Source organism: Falco punctatus (assembly GCF_963210335.1).
Source record: "Falco punctatus genome assembly, chromosome: Z".
NCBI classification, from domain to species: domain Eukaryota; kingdom Metazoa; phylum Chordata; class Aves; order Falconiformes; family Falconidae; genus Falco; species Falco punctatus.
Window position 1 is genome coordinate 73,134,427 of NC_137586.1, and position 11,476 is coordinate 73,145,902.

The 11,476-nt window shown below is 38.2% G+C and overlaps 1 protein-coding gene across 1 annotated transcript in view; it reads right to left on the bottom strand.

Moving 5' to 3' along the window:
* Positions 1-11,030, bottom strand: part of LOC308056828 (atrial natriuretic peptide receptor 2-like) — a 44,872-nt gene extending 33,842 nt beyond the window's left edge. Inside the window, exons 1-5 of the mRNA XM_080372687.1 lie at positions 9,169-11,030; positions 6,634-6,730; positions 3,827-3,959; positions 2,256-2,379; positions 200-304 (exon numbers count right to left, since the gene is read on the bottom strand). Coding sequence (XP_080228813.1) covers positions 200-304; positions 2,256-2,379; positions 3,827-3,959; positions 6,634-6,649 — 378 coding nt within the window. The 5' untranslated portion in view covers positions 6,650-6,730; positions 9,169-11,030. The remainder of the gene's footprint in view (positions 1-199; positions 305-2,255; positions 2,380-3,826; positions 3,960-6,633; positions 6,731-9,168) is intronic.
* Positions 11,031-11,476: the final 446 nt, after the last annotated feature.

Here is an 11,476-nt window from a genome sequence, read left to right on the forward strand (position 1 = left end):
CAGCAATATGCATCATGTACACACAGAACACTTAAAAATAAATGAAATGGGGAAGACTTACATGAACCACACTAAACTAATAGCAAGTAAGCTCTGAAGAGAGCAAACCAGGTAAAATCCTCTGGGAATATGTGTGTGTATGTGTGCATAGGTATGTGCGTGTATATGTATGTATAAAGTCCTATATAAATATACTTACCTTGGCAGTCCAGTTTCTTTGGGTCATTTTGCCAGCTGTAGACAAAGTGTGAGTAAATATCTGGCCATCATCTGGGATCCACGGACCACATATTCCTCCTCTACCCTTTATCAGATATATTGGTTACATTAGTAAACCACAACACAACAAAAATCCTAGCTCCTCCACTTTTACTTTCTTAAAATGATTTGTGTTCTTTAACAGGAAATAAAGTTATATTCTGTAACCAAATTTACTAAAATGTCAAAGCACAATCAACATTGTTCTGCCATAAACTAAAAGATAAAATAAGAGACAAGCATTTTTTCCTATATTGAAGTAAAATCTCAAAAATATAGTTATTTTTTAGAATACATGAACCAAAATGTGGTCCCAAATTTTAACTGCAGTAATTCTAAGAAGCTAATACACTTTTTCAGGATTTTCTGTATTAGAACCAGAAACAGAATCATATCATACTTTTTATATTTTTCTAAAGGGGTTTTGTTGCGGTTTCACTTTTGATACAGAAATGAGGAAGGAAAACATCTCTTTTGTGCCTGTTTGCAGAACATTTCTTAGTAAAGCTGTTAAGATGTAAACTTCCAAGCAATTGCAACCATAAAGGATTATTTTGGCTGTCTGATGATCTTGATTTTTTTTTTCTTTGAAAGAATTAAGTCTGTCTCCTAAGTCCAGAGATTTCTTTAGGCACTTCTTTCAATGCACTGTAAGACAGACGAACTCAAAAGAAATGGGGTTCATGTTAACCAAGATATAATGTTTTAAAACACATGACACTGAAAAAAAAACCAACCAAAACCCCAAACAAACAACAAAACCTCCTCTTGAACAATGGAAAAACCTTGCTTTGAAGTATGTTTGATCTTATACAATGATACTCATGGCCTTTTGCTGTATGACAACTGTATGACAGGAACTGAAATATTTACAGTATTACAAGGAAGCCAGATGATGCATGTTGGCTACATGCTTTCACCTTTTCCACACCTTAATGCCATGCAGAACTAATTGTGAAAGTAAGAAATAATCAAGAGGCCACCACAGTGGTGGTGGGATGTTGAAGTTATTTACTATGGTTCCAGACAAAAGTTTTGACATGATGGTTCCAGCATGGATTCCTCTTTTAAACCGAAGTCCTGGTATCAGCTAAGGCTCCCAGGAAATCATTAATAAAACAGCTCCTTAAGAAGAGACTGCCAAGAATTAAGCTAGGGGTGTTGTGGAGGCATTAAGTGTACATGAACTAGCCACAAGACGTGTAGACTAGGCTTTTTATTATACCATCTTTGATCATGAAGAATGTGTCAGGTTGACAGAAGGGAGATCAACTAGAAAAACTGGGCAACTGTATGAAGATTATTATGCTTTATTATTATAATTATTGTTAAGGCTTACCTCACAGAGAAAAAAAAAAAAAAAAAGTGTCCCAAACTGTATTGTTAGCATCAGAACCTTAAATGTTCATTCAGAGTGGGACAGGCTTTTTTGATGAACCAAGCAGACTCATTATGATAGATACTACTTACACAATCAGTATTTGGATTCCTTTTTTTGCTCTGATCTGATACAGAAAAATCATTCCACCCCAGGACATGTGTATACAATCTTCAATCCTACAAGTCACAGACAGTGATACTTATCCCACTCAACTTCAGTAATTTAAGCATATCATTCAGAGTCCTTCTATAAGCTGAAGGACAGTACAACAATTCCAATTGACAACTCACCCTGCTTGCTTTAGAATGAAATTATCTGTCTTTCTTTCTCTATTGACTGAAACAGAGATCTGAGTCAAGTAGTCTCAAAGAGATCAAACTGGCCCCACTAAATATAAAATGAGAGATTCTGAATACTGCCTTGTCCAAAAATTCAGCTATTTCTTTGAAGCGTCAGCATCCTGTGCAAAAAATCTAAAACTGGCAAATTTCCCCACAGTGATTTTAGTGAACTGTAGACTTGGTCTAATTGTAATTACAGAAAGACGTCATAAGCTTGTACCTCATTATTACAACTATGTCTAACCCAGCACATGATGCTGTACCATTATACTAACCATGAAGGCCAGAGGACAGGAGTGAATGTTGGCATGGTAGACACAGCAGTTCTCCCCATTCGCATCTTTCCAGCTGGCAGGGCATTCATGCTTCTCACAGAATTCCTTTGCAGCAGTAGCATTGCTAGATGAGCAGCAAAGAGAAAAAATTTTTATTCCTCATTCCCCAAAACTGCAACAAGCACAAGAGCCTATTCTTCATCCTGCACACAAAAATCAGTAGCAAAAACACATTCAGTGGAATAAACAGTTACACCACATCTTTCTCTTTTATTTTGCTTTTGGCTGAAGCACTCCTAGAGCAATGAAGACTGTTTTCAACCCGACAACTGTCTACTGCCATGTGGTAGGGACTTCTGGCAAATTCTATGCTACAAGCAAGTACCAGCCTTCATTTCTTTCCCCAGACTGACTTCATGACCGGATGGGATTACTTGACACTGCTATATCTGACACAGAAGATGCAATTACTCTACTTCCACCACCAGAAACACGTGCCCCTGGCCACTTTCATTCTCAGTGTTTTCAATTATGCAACTTCATCTATGCATGTGATTCATTGCATAATGTTTTGCAAAACAAGGTGGGCCATTTGAAAGTTCATCCCTGAAAGATTAATGTAGTTACCTGCAAATGTGTGATGCAACACTTCCTCCCACTGTTTCCTCAGTTACACTTTCAGCTGCTTATCATCCTAATAAACCTGGCTTTAAAATAAAATCATTTTCCACAAACATGTTGAAGTCCTTGGAAATAATATAAGTCATAAATTTCGGAAAATGTGATAAAGAAATTTTGCAAAACTGTAATCTGTACACCTGGTCAAAATACAGTATCAACCTTTTGCTATGTGAACACTCAGACTGGCAGAGGAAAATGTGAGATTTTCTGCAAACAGCTCTTACACTAACCAAGTACAGCCCAAAAAGTGGGGAAAACCAAGTGCTGCCTCTGTCCCAGACATTGCTGTATATGGATGGAGAATTGCTATGTACAGACAAAAGTGTAAAATCAGGATGTATTAGCCTTTTAGTTGTACACATAAATATTCTGTATTTAACCTCTGCTGTCTACAGTCACCAACTCAATCTCTGAGTTGATATATAAACTTTGGACTGATTTAAATCCCATGGAAATCAAAAGAAAATTCATTACTGAATTCAGTAGATTCAGGGTTGGGCCAGCCTCTTTTTCATATCCATGTTGTGCACTTAAAATACACTTATGATTAAAAGGAGTATAAGACACAGTTAGTTTTGGTCTGATGCTTAAACTTCAGTTGCAAAATCCATGTGTAGAGAAGTCAAGAAGTGATATTCAGAGTTGCACTGAGACAGTAATACAGATACAGGATGATGACCATGTGGGCAAGTGTGCCATGATGGCTGCTCTGAGGGCAAAGTCATTGCAGAGGGAAAATATCAGGGCAAAAAGAGCTGCAAGAGACCTCAAGAGATGCAAGAAACTAGGAAGGAGCCCCAGAGTGTGTGTTCCAATTATGTTACTGAAAATGTACGCATAGAATCCTTACATACTCATGACCATGAAGGCATTTTTATAGAAGGTAATACCTGTGAGAAAGGATTTGATTTTGCACTGCATACTGATAAAAGCTGTCTGAAGCAAAGACTGCATAGGTCACATTGAAGAATTCCCCGCTCACAGCTGTTTCTGGAGGTCTTTGCACCCATGCCATCTCCAAGCCTAGAAACAACACAATCATGAGCTAACATATTTGCTCTACTTTTCTACTTTACAAATGCATACAAATGTAAAACTTTATAGTGATTTTCATCTATTGTTTCATTGCTTTTTATAAGCCCAAAACAGTTATCCATTTTAATGGTTTTACAGTTATACATAAATGCACATTAATTGATCGATTCTGACACTCACTTAGAAAAGAACAAGCTAATGGAGAAAAAGACAAAAAATCTCGTTACTTTATCTGAAGTAACTTTGCTCCCAGCATAATGCAGTGCTGCTTCCCCTGGCAGATTTGCTTGCCACTTTGATCAGTCGATAAAGATTGCTATTCATTCTTGGCTGCTTTCACTGAGCACACCTCATTATGGAAGCATAGACAACACACATGAAATTCAGTCAAAACCCTTAGCCTCATGAGACATAAATTATATATACTGATAATTATATATTTAAGAAAACATTTTCTTTTTATAAAACTGTATCACATCTAGAACAGAGGACAGTGGAAGAAGCACTCCCCAATCATCTGTCATTTTCCATTTCAATACTCTTACTGGGAAAGATGATTTATCCCATTCATCTCTCTTGTCTCTGGGACACCATATTACCTACCTTGAGCCTGAGAATGAAATTAAATAGGAGATGGGAGAAGTTTTTAATCCATATTCTTAAACAACACTATCAAAATCATTCCACTCCATTCACCTACCTCTTTCTGTACTGTTGGATGAAGGTTTTAATGAAGGTTTAATTTGCATCCCTTCAAATTATTTACATCACACAAGTGTGTAACTTTCAGTTTGTCAAAAAGTGTTAAATACCTTCTGCAGAGAATGGGTAAGCCTGCCCTTCAAAAAAATCCTCACTTCGTGCTGTTGTTAAATTTTAAACTTTTTTCTTACGCTGGAGTTGTTTTTACAAGTGTATTCACTTGCACTGTTAGTGAAGGTACTATTTCTTCTCTAAACATAAATCTGTTTCAGATCTATAGAAGTAAATTGTAAAATAGCCTCTTGATTTCACAGCTCTTTTGAAAACTAAACACTCTTTATAAATGCTAACACTATGAGAGAAACTCAGACAACACAAAAATTTACATAAAAATGCTAGTGTGATTTGCATTAAAAGGTAAGAGAGCTGAGCTTCAGAGAATGTGTAAGAATGAAGGCAAAGGTCAGCATACATTTCAGTTAAATTACTTTCTATTTGCCTTTAAAGGTTTCACAAAGATAAAAAACCCTCTTCTTTCAATGATAGATATCCCACATCTAAATGCTTTGAAGATCTTGTGTTAAATCCACAGCAATGAGGCTACAGTATATGCTTCTTGCTTTGCTTTTAAGAAAGCCCAGATGACAGGGAAAAACTACAGAGAAAGGCAGGACAGAGGTTGGAGTTCATTGTAAAACTGGTTGCAAAGGGTATATGTTAATTAAGCAACCTACTCATATTAGTTTTCCTTGTACTTAGTTTGCACTTTTATTATTAGTAAGAATAGCTTTAAACAAGTCATCTGTTCTGATGAATGGTTGAAGCAACAGTAAATTTATACAGGGATAAAAATCTTAGCTGACAATTATTTAGATTGTCTTTGACTTTCACTGTTTCAACAGAACTCTTGGAAAATGTTTAATTGAGCTCAGAGTGTGACCCAGCAGTATATGTTCTGGAGTGTTTTATCAGTATTATTTTCTCAGGTGTCCTTGCTTTTTCTAAAAACCTTATCGAAACATATTGCCTCTGATCTTATATTTTACAACATAAACAAAAGTGTTGATTGATGCCACCTACTTATCAATTACAAAGTCACAAAATCACAGATTAGTTGCAATTGGAAGGCACCACTGGAAACCGTTTGGTCCAGCCTTGTGTTGTTCAAGGCAGGGTCACCCAAAGCAGGTTGCTCTAGATTTTGTCTAGTTGGGTTTTGAAAATCTCCAAGGATGGAAGAACCACAGCCTTTCTGGGTAACCTGTTTTACTGTTTGATCACCCTTACAGTACAGAATAATTTTCTTTTGTTTAAATTTAATTTCCCATATTTCAGTCCCTCTGTAATTATTTTTCAATCTCAAACAATCAATTTCCAACATAAAAATTATTCTATTATTTGTTATCTCATTATGTAAATTAATTTCTGAAACGGAGTGGACTAAATGGTTAAAGATCTCAGATTTTTTTTAAGTACTCATGAAACACAGTTTTGACAAGGTGGAAAAGCATGACATGTAGAATCAATGATTTTGCTTACTGGCTGGAGGGTTTAAACAGTCCACTTTTGAACTGACACTACAAAATTTCAGCAATGACTCAACAGAATTTGCTGCAATGCAGAACTGCCTGCCTGCTTTGTTTGGATTAAGTTGCATTTGTTTTTCTAATGAGAAATAAAATGGTTTTGGTTTCTTTCTGGGGGAAGGGATTCAGCTATTGCTACTACTTTTTCTTTTGGAACCAATGAATATTAGACAAATAATTGCTCTGAAATATCTTTTGTTTGTTTTCTTTAACTTATTTCTCTATGAAGACAGGTTGTCACTGATTCAGATGCTTTCCACCATGCATAACATTCATTATGAGTTAGTTAATATTCTGAGTACTGCAGGTTTGGGTTTTCAACCGTTCCCCAAGCAAGAGATTAACTTTTTTGAACAGCTTAAGGACTCACTCACCTCCACAGTCCATCATATTATACTCATCTGGTTTTTCCAGGGGCCAACAGTCATAGTCTTTGTTATCTAAATCATGCCACCCCTCCACCAATATCCCCTGCCAGAAAAAATCATATGAATAGACTCAAAAAAAAAACCCAAAACAAACAGTATGGGAACAGGGAAAGGATGAGTTTCATCTCCAAAGTTTTTATGTCTTCTAAAGAAGTCAAATGAAATGCAGAAACACAGCCTGGCGTATTTCACTCTTTTCTACTTCTAGAGCAAAAACTGACAGCTTCCTAGGGGTATGCAAACTCAATCAGTATATTATCTTGATTTATCCAGAAATTTTCTATGAAACAATGAGGGAACCTAAGAATCTTTCAGTTGCAGAAGGTTTTCTCTACAAAGAGTGAGTGGTTCTAGGACCATATTCAGGGAGACATTTTATTTAAGCAGGTTTTTTGCTTGCTTTTGAAATGGCATGCGTGCAAACACACACAACACACTCAAAACTGCTCGCTTTCTTTTAATCTTTTACACCTAAACTCTTTGAGTAAGTCTTTTTTGTTATACCGTTAATAACACAATACAACAGTTAATTATATAAATGTTAAACTATATAATTACAGCTATTAAGATCACATAAGCCTATTACAGGAAGGATACAACATCATAATAGCATACAGAATGAATTGCATCAGTAGCAGAATAAAATTATACATATATATATATATTACACATTATAATATATATAAATAATGTATTAAAATATATACCCTAGCATATATATGAACAGAACAGAGTATGTCATGATAATGCACCCTGGTCTTATTCCACTTCCAGTGAAAGGTAATAGTTCCTATTAATATAATATGCTATCACTTTTCCTTATATTATTAGAGGATAATCATCTACTGTATTATACAATTACTTATCACAGTACTCATGGAAAAAGATAGAATTATACAATGGATTTTTCCAAAATAGCTTTCTATTACTTTTATTTTCTAAATTACTAAAGTAACATTCAACAATCACCTGGTATAAATAGCTGTCTCACTGCAATAAGCCATATACATTTCGTTCCGTATGCACAGACCACTGGAATAAGTTCTGGTAAGCAGATCTATATAGTTTACCTACCAATAAACTGAGGAGGCTTCGGAGCCCTAAAGCTGGTGTTTTGACAGCTCTCATGTTCTCTAACATGCACCCAGCTCACCAGGTGTCAGAGCTGCTTCTGCTGGTGCTGTTGCTACTGAACTTGATGCCCTTACCTAAGAAGGGAGGTTGCTAGGCAAACTGATGCTGGCGACTCCAGCTGCTGCAGCTGTTCCGCCTCCTCCTTCCCTCTTCTCCGCTACGCCACTACTTGGTGCAAGGTGGAAACACCTTCTGCACCTCCGCTGAACTTCTCTGAAAAATCAACACTTAGGGCAGCTCCACTGTCAGACCTTTGAAGTTTGTGCTCCTCAGCTCAAAGCTGGGAAAGCAATGGGAGGATTTTATTTTAGTGTCTTGTCAAACTTCTCCAGCATCTGACCCTCAGCAGATGAATTGATACTGTGGAAATAAAAACAGAGACACAGCTGGGCCTGGGGGTGGAGATATCTAAACTATATATAAACTCCAAGGCAAGAAAAGGTTATCTGTGTAGGACTAGAGATTGCATTAGGTGATCTCCTGAGGTTCCTTCCAACCTGAATTGTATTAGACACTACGACTTCAATTCCTCAGTCCTTGGAGCTGTAGGACAGCTTTTACCTGAGAACTGTCCTACTACAAACACAGGTGAAACAGACCTCTGCCCAGCCATGCTGGTATGATGAAGACATAGATGTGTCCATGACTATTGCTGTTTGCTGAAGTCACTGCCAACACAAAACCTCAGCTGTGATTCAGCTCTCCTGAATATTTGCCTGTGTTTTCTCTGGAATTCTGGCTCTCAGCCCAAGCTGACATTAAGAATCTTAGTCAAAATGCTTGGACTTCACCATTTATTGCATCAAAATTGCCTGACAAAAATGCAGTGATTGCCCAGTTTTCTTGAACGGAGGTCTAGATCAATCAAAAAAAAAACTGTTTGGCTTCACACATAAAAGAGATATTTGTATAAACTAATACAAATATTTTAGGTTGGAATTTCATGTCTGTACTGAAATTGTAAACCTCATCTGTGTTGCATTCTTGTGCTTCACTATGACCATTTCACCCAAATCACAGGTTTCAATATACGGAAGTCTTTGGAGTATTTCAGCTTGGCTACATAGTAGAATGAAAAGGGGGGAAAAAAGCTCCTTCTTTGGCTAGAACAACCTGCTTAAAAGAATTCTACAGAGATTAACATCTTAGAGAGGTTTTACTGGTGATTTATTTTAGGATATCTTGTGCTTAATGAGGAATTTGCTGGCAGGGAAGCTAAGGATTGTAACTTTTTAGACCCTACAGCAGGCAAAAGATCACTAGACTGATCCTGTTATCTTTAATACAACTGTCAAATATTCACAACATTAATATCATGATCCAAGGACTGTAAAGATCATACATTACCTTTATAGTTATCTGTCTGTCACCAAGTTCAGAATTCCTAGAAAGCGGCCATGTACAGGAGGCTGGTCTGGGAATCTTGAGTTAAAGATGGATGGATGGATGGATCAGAATGGCTGGTGATTATCTCATTTAACAATCTATCCCAGCTATTTGAGAAGCACATTACCACCTCTGGATTGAGGCACTGGAAATCTTACAAAGAAAACCAGTGAGGACTATTTTGCAATATAAATATATGAACCTTGGTAAAAAGAAAGGATTGACAACTTAGTAATACGTTCTTCAGGTCTATCTACAGCTCTCTGCATATAAAGGAAATCAGAAACATATTTGAACAAAGTGAGATGATCATCTCAAACCTAATAATCTTTGCTTTACATATGCTTCTTTTTCTGTCCATAAATTATATGCAGTCACATAATTTGCATTAACATTTTACCATTGCATCGCACTACAAATGAGTTTATTAACACAGTCAGACTCAGTCTAGTGTAGATTAACTGAATTCTACCTACTGCCACTTAACTGGCTTAGAACCAGAAGATAGTTCTTTGGCTGCTTCTCTTAGAAGGATTTCTTAATCTGAAAAACAAACAAACAAACAAACGGCAATTTCTACTGATTGAAAGGAAGTTTATTAAATAACTTTATGTTTACATATTCCTTTCTGTTGTGTGGGCTGTGCTCAGATGATCCATTAAGCTACATTGTTTCCATTTCCTTTGTTAAGGCAATAAGAACTTCTACTACCAAACAGAAGAAAAATAAAGATATTTCAAAGTTTTATGAGCAATATCACCGTAGATATTAGCAAAACCATGAATTTTTATTAATGTCTTGATAATAACATTATAGCTAAAATATAAATACACAATATTTGTAGAAAATAATAACAACTGTTAAAATATTGCTGAGTAAAACTTGCTAATTATGTGGTTTCAAATATTTTAGGAAAGCAAGTTCCAGCAATAAACCAAAACAATAATCACTGTCATGAAAGCTTCAGATATCCTTTAAAATATTTATATATTCTGGCATTCAAACTTTCCAGATGGTTATTGTCTTGATCACAAGCTGAAGTTTAAACAGACATGTTTAAACTACTTCACTTTTAATTAGAATACATTTTCTAGCAAGACACTTATTTTTGACAAAAAAAAATCTCAAGAAATCCCCACCACGGCTCATCTGACATTCTGACATTTCAAAATGACGGAATGCCAAAGATACCATTATCAGAACTTTGTTGTCTTTTGTGAAGTCAGCAGTTAAAACCTAATTCCTGAAATATACAACTCCCCTGTGCAGACTACGTTTGCCCTACGCGCGGGGTGGCACCCAGCTCTGCCCCACCGCACGGGGCTCCCCGCCTCTGGCGGGATGGAAGGTCATCTGTCCGGTTCTCACTTAAGGTCAGATGAGCGGGATGTAAGATTATCTATCCTATTCTCATTCTATAATAGCGTTAGGTAGAATAAAAAGCATTTTAAATGACCGGGTCCTTGCTTACCGGGACCGGGACCGCCCTCTAGCGGTTTTGCTGCAGAACAGCGGCCGGCACTCGCCGTCTCGGGTGCTCCCCTGGAGGTTGGTGGCAGCAGCTTGGTGGCCTTCTCCCCCTTCCCAAAAGCAGAGTAACGCACTGGTCAGCCACAAGAAATCCCAGGGCTGTGGCGTGTGGGCACGTTACCACGGCACAGGCAGAGCACGGCAAGTGGTCACACCTCCTCCGGGTCGCTGTAGCCACTTGTTCGCGCCCTTCTAGGCTTCGTGCTTGGAAAGTGCTCTGCTGCTCTGTGGAATGCAGCCCCACAGACAGGGTGTTGATCGTGTCTTCTTATTCCACATTGACACAAAAGAGGTCCTGCAGCGTGGTCTCCTCACGTGCTCTCCCTGCTCCACCACGGGCTCCTTGGTGCTCTCCCTGCTCCACCATGGGCTGCTCACGTGCTCTCCCTGCTCCACCATGGGCTCCTTGGTGCTCTCCCTGCTCCAACATGGGCTCCTCATGTACCCTCCCTGCTCCAGCGTGAACTCCTTGGTGCTATCCCTGCTCCCCCATGGGCTGCTCGCATGCTCTCCCTGCTCCAGCATGACCTACTCGGTGCTCTCCCTGCTCCACCATGGGCTCCTTGGTGCTCTCCCTGCTTCACTATGGGCTCCTCTCTTACTCTCTCTGCTCCACCATGTGCTCCTTGGTGCTCTCCCTGCCCCACTATGGGCTCCTCGGTGCTCTCCCTGCTCCACCATGGGCTGCTCGCATGCTCTCCCTGCTCCAGCATGATCTCCTCGGTGCTCTCCCTGCTCC